The following is a 15,149-nucleotide window of genomic DNA, read 5'->3' as shown; positions in this document are numbered from 1 at the left end:
GGGTTCCCTTTTCTCCACATCCTTGCTAATATTTGTAATTTGTAGACTTTTTGATAGCCATACTGACAGGTGTAAGGTGATATTCCACTGTGGTTTTGATTTACACTTCTCTGGTAATTAGTGATGTTGAGCATCTTTTCGTGTGCCTATTGGCCATTTGTATGTCTTTTTTGGAAAGATGTCTATTCAGGTCTTCTGCCCATTTTTTAATCAGGTCGTTTTTTTCTTTTATATTAAGCTGTTTATATATTTTGGATTTTAACCCCTTATTGGTCATATCATTTGCAAATATTTTCTCCCATTCAGCAGGTTGTCTTTTCACTTTGTCAGTGGTTTCCTTTGCTATGCAATAGCTTTTAAGTTTAATCAGGTCCATTTGTTTATTTTTGCTTTTGTTTCCTTTGCCTCAGGCAACATATCCAGAAATAAATAAACAACAACAAAAAAGAAATAAACCCACACACCTATGGTCAATTTAATCTACAACAAAGGAGGCAAGAATATCCAATGGGGAATTAGAAAACGTTCTAATTTCATTCTTTTACATGTAGCTGTCCAGTTTTCCCAGCACCACTTATTGAAGAGGCTGTCTTTTCTCCATTGCATATTCTTGCCTCCTTTGTTGTAGGTTAAATTGACCATGGGTGCATGGGTTTATTTCTGGGCTCTCTGTCTTTTTCTGTGCCAGTACCATACTGTTTTGATTACTGTAGCTTTGTAGTATAGCCTGAAGTCAGGGAGTGTGATACCTCCAGCTCTGGTTTTTTTTCTCAAGATTGTTTTGGCTATTTAGGGCCTTTTGTGTTTCCATACAAATTCTAAAATTATGTGTTCTTGTTCTGTGAAAAATGCCATTGGTATTTTAATAGGGATTGCACTGAATCTATAGATTGTCTTTGGAAGATTGTACCTTTTTTTCTTTCTTTGGATGATTGTACCTTTTGACTACCTTCACCCATTTCCCCCATCCCCTGCCCCAGCAGCCACCAATCTACTCTTTGTTTCTATGAGTTTGGCTTTTCAGATTCCACATAGAAGAGATCATACAGTATTAACCTTTTTTCTATCTGATTTATTTCACTTAGCATAATGCCCTCAAGTTTCATCCATGTTGTCACAAATGGAAGGATTTCCTTCTTTTTTATAACTGATATATATAACATCACACACACACACATAGAAATTGCTGGATCATATGGTAGTTCTATTTTAAATTGTTTGAGAAACATCCATGCTGTTTTCTGTAGTGACTGTACCAATTTTTATTCCCACCAACAGTGTACAAGTGTTCTCTTTTCTCCACATCATTGCCAGCACTTATCTCTTTGATAATAGTTATTCTAATAGATGTGAGGTGATATGTCAGTGTGGTTTTGATTTGCATTTCGCTGATGATTAGTGATGTTGAGCACCTTTTCATGTACCTGTTGGCCATTGTATATCTTCTTTGGGAAACTATCTATTCAGGTTTTTTGCCCATTTTTAATAGGGTTATTTGGTTTTGTTGTTGGTGTTGGTGGTTGGGTTTTTTGTTTGTTGTCTGTGTTTTTTTGCTATTGCATTGCATGAATTCCTTATTTATTTTGGGTATTAACCCCTTATCAGATATATGGCTTGCAAATATTTTCTCCATTCTGTAGGTTGCCTTTCCATCTTGTTGATCATTTCTTTTGCTGTGCAGAGGCTTTTTAGTTTGATGTAGTCCCACTTGTTTATTTTTCATTTTGTTTCCTGTGCTTTTGGTGTCATATCCAAAAAAATCATTGCCAAGATAAATGTCAAGGAGCTTTTCCCCTGTGTTCTCTTGTAGAAGTTTTACATTTTGGGGTCTTACATTTAAATCCATTTTGAGTTAATTTTTCAAGTGGTCTAAGATAAGGGTCCAAGTTCATTCTTTTGCATGTGAATACTATTTAGATTTCCCAATACCATTTATTGAAGAGAATATCCTTTTCCCCATTGAGTATTTGTGGCTCCCTTGTCAAATGTTAATTGGCATATTTCTGGGCTCTAAATTCTGCTCTATTGGTCTATGTGTCTGTTTTTAATGCCAGTACCTTACTGTTTTGACTACTATAGCTTTGTAATACAGTTTGAAATCAGGAAGTATGATGCCTCCAGCTTTGTTCTTTCTCAAGATTGCTTTGGTTATTCAAGGTCTTTTATGGTTTCATATGAATTTTATGATTGTTTTTTCTATTTCTATAAAAAATGCCATTGGAAACTTGATAGGGATTGCATGGATTCTATAGATGGCTTTGAGTAGTATGGACATTTTAACAATATTAAGTCTTTTAATCCATAAAGATTTACAGTTCCATTTATTTGTGTCTTCTTCAGTTTCATTAATGTTTTATAGTTTACAGATCTTTTACTTTCTTGGTTAAATTTATTTCTAAATTTTTTATTGTTTTTGATGCTGCTGTAAATTAGATTATTTTCTTTATTTCTTTTTCAGATAGTTTGTGGTTAGTGTATGAAATGGCAACTGATTTTTGCATATTGATTTTGTATCCTGCAACTTTACTGAATTCATTTATTAGTTACCCCAGCAGATAATAGAGTTTTGCAAAAACTGTGTAATCTACTCCACTGTGGAACCTACTTCTGCACCAAGCTTTATCTACAGACTAATTAAATCTGCACTACATCTCATACATATAAATTACTGTTTTCATATGTTATACATGCAGTTATGATTAACAAAATATATATTCTGTTAGTATTTTTTTATTGAAGTATAGTTGATTTAAAATGTTGTGTTAATTTGTTAGTATGTTTTAGAACCAGCCAAGATCAGGGGAAATTCCATTCTCTTTGCCAGGCCAAAATTAATTAACAGGCTCTTTTTGTAAATCAGTAAGGAGAACACTCAGAAAACGAAAATACACCCAAGAACACCAGCAACTTTCCATCAATCCCATCTCATCCCAGAGAAAGGGCAATGTCAAAAAGTCCCTATGGCCTATGCAGGATAGTTCAAGAGTCTCCTTGCACACAGTGGCTGAGGCCAGAGCAGATCATGCCATTAGGTACTTTTGGTGGTTATCAAAAATACAACCACTGTCATGTGCAAGGTCTTATCTTCTTTTTCTTTATATCCAAAAAGGGTCTTCATTCTAAAAGGTATTAGGAACTATTGTTTTAGATAATAAAATGAAGAACTAAATGCTTTTATATGCTCGTAAGATGTTTTTATATGTTGAAAATAGAATGGTATTTATCTGTTTAAAAGAAGATATTTAACCATGTAAATTCAAAATTACTGAGTTTTAAAATTTGTATATTTAAACTAAAATTTTGGTTTTGATACTTTAATCACCTGAAACCTGCAACTGCCATATGATTGTGACCATTCAATATCTTTAAAAACAGATGAACATTTGAAAGCATTATGTAGGCTAACTGTACATCAGCTATTTAGCTCATTTTTTTCAATTTTTAACTGAAATTTTGGCTTTTCTAGAAATGATTGTCTATATATGATAATTATATAAAAATCATGTAATATTCCAGATTTCTCTCTTCCCACTTCCTATCCTACCCTCTAGTCATGCTGTACTCATTGTGATTTCTCATGTGCTGTGTTCTCCCATTCTTTTGCTTTTATAGTTCCATCTGCCTGAAATTCCAACCTCTCCCTACCCTCTGCCCACTGGCATTTTCCTAAAACATGCTCCTCATTTTTCAATACTTAGTTCAAAGGCATTTCTTTAATAAGGCATTTCCTAACCACCTTCACTCCCTTCCTTTTCCACCATAAGATGTATACCACTTTATTACATTTATTCATTCATTGGATGTATCTTAATTATCCATGCATTTCCAGCACCTGTGCCTTGACACAGCAGGCAGTGAGGAAACCTTGAAACAAATAAGTGAATACAATTTAAGAAACATATCTAGTCTTTTCAAATGAGATAAAGGCATGCATTTCAAATTTGTGTAAATGTGTTTGGAATTGAAAAACATTTTCCTATGGTGACTATTATATCATTCTTGGATGCAGGCCAGAGCTTAGACAAAACTTTGAAAGTGGAACAGTTTAATTTTAGCCCTTTCCATCTCGGTCACGGCTCTTTTTCTCCCTCTACCTTCCCATACCCTTTCCCCCTCTTGGACTTGGAGGCCTCAAGCCCACATATCGGAAATCCACAGGATTTGCTTTGTCATCAAAGGGTTCCGTGCTCCAAATGAGGATCCCATTCTGTTCCCTTCATCAAAGCTTCTTATAGCGCACCTCAGTTTAGGTACTGAGATTACAAACTCTGATTTAATTCACACAAATGTAGGAATGACAGAAACTATTGCCTAAGATGCTTCTCTCAAGTGTTTTTGTGTTGAAATTGGCATCATTGTCAATTCAGATGAATGTTTACATTGTAGCATTTTAGGCAGGTTAAGAAAAGGGAATAAAAGATCCAAGTAGTAAAAAAAAAAAAAAGATATTTCGGTGCACTAAAAACTATCCCTGTTGATTCATCCAAGAGACTCCCTTCTCCAACTCTGGCCCAGCAGGACACCAGGGCAGGACACCTTCTGCTCCTTTCTCTAGAGAAGAAGGATTCAAACACTCAACAGCCAAATGATTGACACTTAGTAACTTCATAAATGTTTGTGGAATGAACAAATAAGGCAAGCATTTAAAAATGTTTTTACATAGGAAGAAACTGATGTCCAGAGAGGTCAAGTCTCCAAAGTCACACATATAATAAGTGACACACGTGAGACAAAAATTTAGCTCCAACTCTAAGCATCCATTTCTCTTTCTAGTGTGTTACTTCTGCCTCAAAGTCATTTATTTCCTCCTCTTCTTGGCTGCTGGAGCCACAGACACCTCAAGACTCTTTCCTGCAAGAAGCCCTCTGTCCACCTCAGAGGCCCTGCCCCTGCCACAGCTGTGCTGAGAATGAGAGGCAAAGAGGTTTTGTTGTCCCTGGGGAAAAACTAAGAGGGAAATTCCCTGGGCTGGCACAGTGTGGAGAGGGGAGGTGAGCAAAAGTGCTTACTTCTAACATGCATGCAAGAACTATGGGGGACAGTCTGTTAGCAGCAGAGACAAGGAGATGCGTGTGGCTTTCAATTCAACAGGTTTTCCATGGAAAGAGCATTATAAGTGATGAATATTTTGAAGTATAGTTAGCTTTTATTTTTAAATTCGTTTTTACAAATTAACTGTTTTATAACATTGATCCTCTGAGGAAAGAAAATCATCCAAGACTTGCATCACTGATTTCTAAAGAACTTGTGGCATAAATCTGTTAGTAAGATGAGGACTCAACTTTCCCGGAGCTTCCCCTCCTCGCTCCCCACCCCTCAACCCCCGTCTTTAAAATGATCCACTGTTACCTACCCTATCATTCCCTAAATCTCCTCAGTGACTAAATGAACACTCTAAGTTAACTAAAAGTTTTAAATAGATGTTTTTCAAGGTGCATGGCTGTGAAACTTGATTTTTATCTGTAGGCCAGGCCTTAATTATTTTAGAACTCTGTGCAGCTGATTTCATTAAAATGTCATTAGAGGTCATACAGGGTGCAGCACCAGTGTAGTTTTGGTGCCTCATTTCATTTTTCGAAAAAACATGGATTTGGATAAGCTTTGGTAACAGAAGTGAAATAAGACAGAAACATGGTTCCCTAGCTTTAATGCCCTGCATTTACAAATGCAGGGCATTAAACCAAGTTTTGCTGAGGAGTGGGGATCTTAGTCTTGAAAGATGAGGGAAACAGGCCAAGAAAGGGAAAGAAGGAAGACAGAACAACATGGAGATGGTCTCCATGGAACCTTTCGAATAGTCCCTCCAGCAACATGTCCCCTGCATAAGTGGCTGGTGTACATGGCTGTCATGACACCTCTGACAGGTGTTCAACTCTCAGCCTGCCCTACAAAACTGAGAGTGAGGGCAATTCCTGAAGGAGGATGGAGCAGAAGGAAATGTCTGCAGGCCATTACACATAAAAGTATGAACGTTAGCAAAGAGGTTAGAGCAGGAGACAGAGATTTGGAGGCTGCAATCACCCTGGGAGAACATGTAGGGCTAGAAGAGTAGTACACAGTGAAGGGGCTCGCACCCAAGTAGACTCAGAGGAGACCAAGGAGGAGAGATGACACAACAAATCCAGGAAGGTGAGAACTGAAGGTAGTTCACTGAATCTTCCAATACTGAGGTCATCTATGGCTTTGCCAGAAAAACCTTAGTAAAAAAGTGGGAAACCACATGCACTGTGGTAGGAGAGATGGAAAATGAAGAAGTGGAGAAAGCAAGTGTAGAGCTCTCTTTCAAAGGGGCTTGGTCAAGAGAGGGGATTGCTAGAAAGAGAGCCAAGATTTTTTTTGTTTTTTAATTCTTTAAGGATAGAAGATGACTGATTGAGTTTTTCTTTTATTTCTTTTTTTAGTTTTCTTTCTTTTCTTTTTATTGACTGATTGATTGATTGATTGATTGCTGCATTGGGTCCTCATTGCTGCTTGCAGGCTTTTTCTAGTTGCGGCAAGCAGGGGCTACTCTTTGTTGCCATGCACAGGCTTCTCACTGCAGTGGCTTCTCTTGTTGCGGAGCACAGGCTCTAGGCACACGGGTTTCAGTAGTTGTGGCGCATGGACTTAGTTGCTCCGCGGCATGTGGGATCTTCCTGGACCAGGGCTCGAACCCGTGTCCCCTGCATTGGCAGGCAGATTCTTAACCACTGTGCCACCAGGGAAGTCCCCTGATTGAGTTTTTAGCTCGAGGGAAAAGAGCTGATGGAAAGGGACAAGTTGAAGGTTCAGTAGAGTGGAGATAAATGGAGAAAAGTCCTGGACTAGAAGGGAGAGGATGGGATCAGAAGCTCTGTCATGAATAGGCACCTGCAAGTAAGCAGTGCATTGGTAGGGATATTAATTAGAGACAGGGGAGTTTAGGGAGTTCAGTAAAGGAGGTGATATTCTTCTGAGGAAGGGAGGGGGTTGAAGGAGAGTGAAGAAGGTGTCTAATAGTTGCGGAGAAGTTTGGATACAACTAGTAAAAAGACCGTGTAGGGCAAGCTGGGATTGGAGGTCATCAATCCATCCTGCATGCAGATAAATTAAAGTCTACACAATTCCACAGAGAAAGAACTCCAGATTTCTTTACTAGCTTTCCTCCATTATGTTCAGGATTAAATATCCTTCGATAGTGTATCCTAGCAATTTCACTTTACCTGCTAATTTACCTTCCCTCCTCCTTCCTTCTTCCTTATACTTCTCCTCCAGCATGTACAGATTTTCCCTCTCTTTGTGACTGTTTGTCAGTTTGGGTCATTAAGGAGAAAGAAAACCATCTAAGTGAATCTCCTCCTTTTTTAAAAATTAGTTTCTGCTTTATAACAAAGTGAATCAGTTATACATATACATATGTTCCCATATCCCTTCCCTCTTGCGTCTCCCTCCCTCCCACCCTCCCTATCCCACCCCTCCAGGCGGTCACAAAGCACCGAGCTGATCTCCCTGTGCTATGCGGCTGCTTCCCACTAGCTAGCTATTTTACGTTTGGTAGTGTATATATGTCCATGCCTCTCTCTCGCTTTGTCACAGCTTACCCTTCCCCCTCCCCATATCCTCAAGTCCATTCTCAAGTAGGTCTGAATCTCCTCCTTAACATGCCACCCTGTCAGGAAGCTCAGGACCCTGAGTTGGCAGGTAGAGGACCTGGCCCCCAAGGGGCTTTCTTTAATTTCAAGGGTTCGATCTGGCTCTAAAATTCTCCAAGTCTTCCAACTTGACCTTGTTGAGGGGTCTACTCAGTCAAGAATGAATTTAAAGAGCACTTGAGTGTGAGGAAATGCAAACATTCTGCCTTTGTGGAAGTTAAAAAACTGTTTATCATAGTAGTGAATCATTAGGTGACTTTCCATTTTAGAGCTCTACCCATTTAGTCAATAAGTGCATTATGAAAAACTGGATACATTGCATCACTGTGAAGGACTTTAGACTGCGGTTTGCAAAAGCAGAATAAATTTTCTTGGAGTCGTACCGTTATGTACACACGCTCGCGCGCGCGCGCGCGCGCACACACACACACACACGCATTCACACGCCCATTGGCACACACGGCCACACCTCACGGCTCTGGGGGAAGCCACAGAACTCAGCTGTACAAGCTGAGCCTAGACTAGAGGAACTTTCCGCGGGACTCGGGACAAACAGCCGCACCGACACGACTGTCTGCGAGCCTGAGTCCCAGACGAGCGCCGGCGGCGGCAGGTACTCCGGGCCCCCGCGGCAGGGCCTGGGCAGTGCAGCAGAGGCAGAGGCGGCGGCGGCGGCGGCGGCGGCGGCGGCGGGAGGGTCCCAGGCTGCCGAGGTCTTGCCAGTGCGCGCGCGCCAGCCGCCTCCCCTCCGCCCCTCGCTGCCGGCCTCGGGCATCCACGGCCGGTGGTCCAGCCGCCCGCCACGGCCCTGAACATGGCCGCAAGCCCCGCTGCCCCCCTGGCCTGGGCGCTGCTACTCTCGTGGGCTCTGCTCCGCGGCGGCTGCCGGGCGCGCTTCGCTGCCGAGCCGGACTCCGAAGACGACGAAGGGGAGGCGGTAGTATTCCCCGAGTCGCCCCTGCAGAGACCCACGGTGATGGTGGCCGTCCTCGCGCGTAACGCTGCGCACACGCTGCCTCACTTCCTCGGCTGCCTGGAGCGGCTGGACTACCCCAAGAGCAGGATGGCCATCTGGTGAGCTGGCTGCGCCGGGCCGGCGGCGGGGGCGGCGCCCGAAGTGTCGCTGAGGGGAGAGGGGGCGCTCGGGGCACGCGGACACGAGGTGCGCACACCCCTCACCGCCGGCGTGGGTCCTGGGTGGATCAGCGGTCGGGGTGGGGAAGGACGCGCGCGTCTGCGTGCCCACGGGCTGCTAACCAGGATAAGCAGCCCGCCCCGAGCTCCCGTGGGGACAGTGTGGAGCGGGGTGACCTCGTCCCTCTCCCGGACAGGACTGGGGAGACCCCGCAAGAGTAGTACCTTCTCCCCCCTTAACACTCGCGAGGATTCCCTTTTTCCCCACCTCATATCCCTCGCCCCGGAGTGCGGGAATAAGGTTGCCCGTTGCCGCCTACTCCTCCGGACGCGACATGGACCGAAACTGCGGCTGGAGGCCGGGGCGGGGTGGGGGGCCCTCCGGAGTGGTTGGAGTGCGCTGTCCTGGCTTCCCGGTGCCAGGTTCCTGCTCCCAACTCAGAGGCTGGAAAAGTGGCTCAAGGTTCTCCCTGGGTGTGGGGAGGAAGGGGAGAAGGGATCAGGACGCAGAGTTTGAGGCTAGTTGGGGCCAGCTGTGTCTTCCTAACTACGTCACCACCGTGGGTCCTGCCTCCTCTGAGCGCTCCAAGCTGTCCCGTCCCTGCATCCTCCCGGGACCCATTCCCTGCCGCAGATGCAAACCGCGCGGGGTGCCTTGGGGTGCCGGCGGGCGTCCTGGGGACCGAACCACCCCGGGAAGGCAAACAGCTAAGTTTTGTTGCGCTTAGGGTAGAGACTCGGGCCTAGGCCCTGTGCTTGCTGCGGAGGTGGCTGCCCACTTCAACTTTCCCACTTGGTCCTGTCTCCACATCTTTTTATAAAAGCAGGTATCAGAGGGTGAGAAGTTGGTGGCCAGGTGAGCCGCTAAGGGGCCTGTGGAGGAGAAGGTGGACACTGGCCAGGGGAGATAGGCTGCCAGGTACATGGACAAGAGGCCTCTGGTGTCTTGAGGAAGACATAGCCCAGGTCACTCTGGAGCAATTTCTGTCTTGTGTTGTTAAAGGGAGCTGTCCACAGACATGACATCCTTAAAGCCACAGTTGGGCAGAAAGCGAAAAGGAAGGATAAAGCAGTAGCTGAAACTGGGAGCCTAATGGTACCTGGTGGGAAAGGTGCAGAGGTGAGAAAGCAAACATGAGGTATAGTGCAGCACTGTGCTATACACTGCTTTACTATATACTCTGTTATACGTGACGGCTGCCACGGAGAAGGGCATGTTATGTGGAAAGTAGGAACGTTGGTGCAGTCAGATTTTAAACCAGAAGGATTTTTTTTAACCATTTCAGTACCAAAAGAAAATTTCACAAATGTCAGTTCTTAGACGCTTTCTTCAAAAGAGATGCTTTACAATATTGTCTTGGTCTTTATGCATTGTTCAGTTTTAAAGAACATCACAATAGTTGCTATAGGAAATTATTGAGGGGGGAAGTGAGTACCAGGCACAGGTTTTGCTACCTGATGTGCAGACATTACCCCTTTTATCATATAGTAAACTTTTAAAAGATACTATCATCCTTATTTTACAAACGAAGAAATTGAGGCTTGGATCAGTTCAATAACTCAGTCACAGAATTAATAAATGGTTAAACTGGAATGTGAACCCAGGTTTGTTTCTAAAGACCACCCCAGAAAGGATAAAGGGAACATGATACAGTATAAGCAAAATGTATATAAAGCTACAAATAAGGAGACTTGAGTTGTTTTGTCACTAGTTTGACATGTAGTTTTGGGCCAGTTGCTTGGGATCCATAGACCTCAGTTTTCTCATCAGTAAAATATGGGAATAGGAACAAGTGATTTCAAAAATCCTTTCCAGCTCTTGAATTTCATAGATTTTGTGATATGATCAGAATCACTCAGCAATGATTGTACATCCTGAGTTCCCTGGATGTTCCAGATTCTATGGATGTTGGTGTTCTCTTTAGATGGGTAGTATTCTCAATTCTGCTTAGACCTTAGGGATCTCTTTTCCCTTACCCTTATTCCTGGTCCATGTGACTGTACCTTTATGGTCTGTGTTGGAAAGTAAAGGAAGAAACCCAAGGCTTGGGTAAGGCCTTGGGCAACCCCTGCATTAACCAGCCACTGAAGACTCTTCTTTGAGTTCTGTCTTAGAAATCTTATATAATTTATTAGGTAATAATAATAAAATGCCAGTTTTTTTTTTTTTTTTTTGTGGTATGCAGGCCTCTCACTGTTGTGGTCTCTCCCGTTGCGGAGCACAGGCTCCAGACGCGCGGGCTCAGCGGCCATGGCTCACGGGCCCAGACGCTCTGCGGCATGTGGGATCTTCCCGGACCAGGGCACGAACCCATGTCGCCTGCATCGGCAGGTGAACTCTCAACTACTGCGCCACCAGGGAAGCCCTAAAATGCCAGTTTTTAAATAGTCCTTTACAGCTTTCAAAGTACTTTCATCAACTAGTTATCTCATTTGATCTTAACTACCATCCTATAAAGAAAGATTATCTCCATTTCATAGAAGATATTGTCTAAAGTAACTAACTGACTGAAGATTATATTTACTTGTTAATTTTACAAATATTTAATAATAAGAGCTCACAGTTCTTCTAAGCACTCTACATTCATTTTTCTGGTTTCCTCTTCACAATAACCCTATCAGTTATGTCTTATTATTATACCCTTTTACAGATGAGAAAACTGAGGCACAGAGAGGTTGTGCAAGTAATGACCTTCTTTTGTGAGAATCAGGCACTATGCCAGGTTCAGGCTGGAAAAGGTTGAATAAGATGTGGCTCCTCGGGGCTTCCCTGGTGGCGCAGTGGTTGAGAGTCCGCTTGCCGATACAGGGGACAAGGGTTCGTGCCCCGGTCTGGGAGGATCCCACAGGCCGTGGAGCAGCTGGGCCCGTGAGCCATGGCCGCTGAGCGGGCGCGTCCGGAGCCTGTGCTCCGCAGCGGGAGAGGCCACAACAGTGAGAGGCCCGCATATCACAAAAAAAAAAAAAAAAAAAAAAAGATGTGGCTCCTCACAGATAAATATGGCTTTGTTTTTTTTTTTAACTAGGCAGTGTAAGGTGATCTGAATGGCATTTATAGCTTTTGGGAGAGTGACAAAAGATTTCTATATAAATCAGATTGGGGCAGTTGTGTGGTCATGAAAGGTTTTCTGAGGAGAGTTGACACTTAGTTTGAACTCAGTTTTGAAGGACAAATAGGAAGCCACAAAAACCTGGGAAGGAAGGAGGGTTCCAGAAAGAGGGAGAAGCATGGAAAATAAAAAGGTACTGGGGGTACATGCATATGTATAGCCGAGTCCCTTTGCTGTGCATCTGAAACTATCATAACATTGTTAATCGGCTATACTCCAATATAAAATAAAAAGTAAAAAAAAAAAAAAAAAAAAAAAAAGGTACTGGAACATTAACCAGAGCTTCCTATCAGGGGAGATAAAGTGAGTGGCAGGTCTAAGTTTTGCAAATCTCCAAACTCATTGCACTGTACCCTGGAGCTGCTGACTTCATGACTAGCGCTAGAGGAGTATTTGCGGGCAAGGTGATGGGTTATAGCCCTCCAGGAGAGGCAGTACCTCAGTTTAGGATGCTGCAGTTTTGAGGGGCTTCTGCCAATGACTTACTCTAGTCTCTCAGTCCCAAGCTCTCCTCAACATTCTGAGATGCCAAACTGGCTAGTCTCCACTCTGCAAGGCCAGCACATGCTGAGGTCAAAAATGGTCAGTGTCAAAAAATGGCCAGAACTTCATAAAACAGAACCATGTTGAGTATAGAGACTGGGCTGCCCGCTTCCATTTCATCTTATTTTAGTAACTCTGTGCAGACTCTCTCTTCTCATTCATCTGCTTACTTCTAACAATGGCTGGAGTAGCATCTGATAAGACTTCTTTCCTGTATGAGTAATTGAGACCCTGGTTCAATGATCACATTCAGATTTCCCAGTGGTGTGATTTTTTTTTTCCCCTCACCTAAAGTTCTGGACCAGATCTGCACTGAATACCAACAAATTGACCTGAAAACTTTTTCAGAGGATGAGGGCAGTTATCTCAGTATGAAGTTTGTTTGGATTCAGTTGAATTAAGGAAAGTTTATATTTTAGAGATACTTTGTATCGGCAAAAAGGAAAACTTGTCACATTTACCTATCTGATCTCAAAACCCCACCAAACTAATTGTTGTCCTTCAGATATCACAGTTCTGTGATAAGGAACTGAGATAATCCTTGTGTTGTAATTAAAACCGGCACTGGGTTAATGGGGATCACTGCTGTGCTGAGATGAAGGGGACAGGTTGGCATTGTAACATGCGGCAGTGCGCTTGAGTAGGTTCTCTTTAATTCAGTGGAGCCATGAATAGTGGCCTTAGCAGTAGAGGGAAGGCTGACCTCATCCCCCTTCCCAAGCCTATGATTAAGGGGGGCAGTGGCAAGTAACATGATGATGGAAAATGGAGCAGGGCACAAGGAAAAACATTTGACCCAAAAGATACATTAAGTTTGTCTTTTGGAGAGCCTGCTGTTCTGTGTGGGAAGACGGTTGGGATTCACAGAGTCTGTGCAGTCACAAGGCAGTAACTATCGTGTAATTACAGAACAATTTGGGCATTTCATTTGGTAGAGTTTTGAAAAGTAATATGTATGCTAAATTGAAAACCATCATATGGCTTTTAAATAAAGAGATGTTTCTGTTGACATAAACATTAACAATGATGAACTTCTGCTTGTTCTGGGGTACTGACCCTGACATATTGCACACAACTTTGTGGCGTGTTTGGGGATTAGCTTGGATTTATCTCTACATTTTAATGCCCAACCAGTAGCATTTTGGTGAATGTTTAACTTGATACACTAATATAAGTGTGTTTACAAAATGTTCCAAGCTACTAGTAATGCTCGTTTTCATCAGTGGTGAGAATGATGTCACATTTTATCATTACAATCTTGACATTAAGTGGTTATGTTTTCCCTCTAGACAGAAGTTGCAGCTCATGGCTGAAAAAGTATATGTACTTTGGTCTGCTTCTCTCCATTAGTTTATTTCTCTCAGCTTACCCCCTCCTTCTCCTTATTTTTCCCAGCCTGGTAGTTTAGTACAGAGGGCAGAGTATGCAGCTTACAGTCAGATAGACTAGGGCTCAAATCTCCTGTGTAATCATGGGCACATCATGAAGCTCTAAGCTGAGCTGCCTCATCTGGAGATGACCAATAATAACACCTACCTCAAAGAGTTATTATAACAAGCAAATGAGATAAAGTATTACAATGTCTTTTACACACATGCTACTAAATAGATAATAGTTGCTATTTCCTATACATCTTTTCCTTTTTGTCTCATCTCCATTACCTTTCTCTTCGCAAATGAAAATTTTAAAAAAGAAAATATGTTCAAAAGAAGCTCTGTTTATTTTCTTCCTTCCAACAAAAAGTTATCAGCATAATGGAAACTAACATTCATGGAGGGGCTGTTCTAAACACTTTGGTATGATAACTGATTTACTCCTGACAGCAACCCTAGGTGAGAAGTGTCATTACGCTCTTCACTTTACACAGGAGGAAACTGAGGCACAGAGAATTTAAATAACTTGTCTGAGGTCACAAGGTTAGTGCACGGTGGAGCCAGGATGCGACTCAGGCAGCTAATGTCTCAGACTGAGTACAGATGCTCTGTTTAAGATCAAGAAAAGACCAATTAGTTCTAGTTTTTGCTTCTGTCAGTTGACCCACCTTAGGAAGATAAGAGTGCCAGTGTTTTCTTTCAAAGAAGAATGGCTCCTTCTGCTTGAATGACACAAGGGACTCAGTGGCTCCCTTCCACTGTCTTGATGATTTTGTCACTTGGGCACTTTCTAGTTACTAAATTCTGTTCTATGTTGGTAGATTTCACAGGAACAGAATGAGACTAAATATGTGGGTTGTACTTAAATATGCAGGTCACTTGCTATGATCACAGCTATATAGCAACAGAGAGAAATTTATCACGTATTTTTAGTGACAAACGAATAAGGCCGCATTATTCATATGCATGGTGGCTGCAGCATTTTGGTAAGACAGAGGGTCAGTTTTTCAACCTTTTTAATTAGTGGTCTTGGATTTGGTTGACATGTAAACTCAACTTTCTTCCAAATAGTAGGAGACACTATCAATCCTCCCTCCACTGTACAATTTCAAAACACAATTGGACCTCAGAATTATATATTTCCTTTGGGTAAAAACTGAAGTCACCTATCCTCTTGCTCTAGTTTAGACAAATCACTTGCGAGTTAGAATGGATGCCTAACTTGTCCTGGATCTGTTTTATTAATTGACTTCCATAGGTGGGGAAACCAAAGCACAGGGCAGTTAAGGGATGTTCCCACAGTATATTACATAATGAATAAGTGTCGGAGTGAGATAACAGATTTCTAGATTTTAAACCCTATATGGCTGTTTTAATGT

At 42.5% G+C, this 15,149-nt stretch overlaps 1 protein-coding gene across 2 annotated transcripts in view; it reads left to right on the top strand.

Annotated features, from left to right (window-relative positions):
* The first annotated feature begins 8,116 nt into the window (after positions 1–8,116).
* The window catches only part of COLGALT2 (collagen beta(1-O)galactosyltransferase 2), a 127,434-nt gene continuing 120,401 nt past the window's right edge, over positions 8,117–15,149 (top strand). Inside the window, exon 1 of one of the 2 annotated variants that reach the window (XM_081223522.1) lies at positions 8,117–8,684. In XM_081223522.1, coding sequence (XP_081079648.1) covers positions 8,425–8,684 — 260 coding nt within the window. In that variant the 5' untranslated portion in view covers positions 8,117–8,424. The remainder of the gene's footprint in view (positions 8,685–15,149) is intronic. The other variant, XM_081223521.1, reaches the window with a different exon arrangement.

Source organism: Mesoplodon bidens (assembly GCF_964165515.1).
Source record: "Mesoplodon bidens genome assembly, chromosome: 2".
NCBI lineage: Eukaryota > Metazoa > Chordata > Mammalia > Artiodactyla > Ziphiidae > Mesoplodon > Mesoplodon bidens.
The sequence above is the reverse complement of the archived record's forward strand: the minus strand, read 5'-3'. Positions and strand labels throughout refer to the sequence as shown.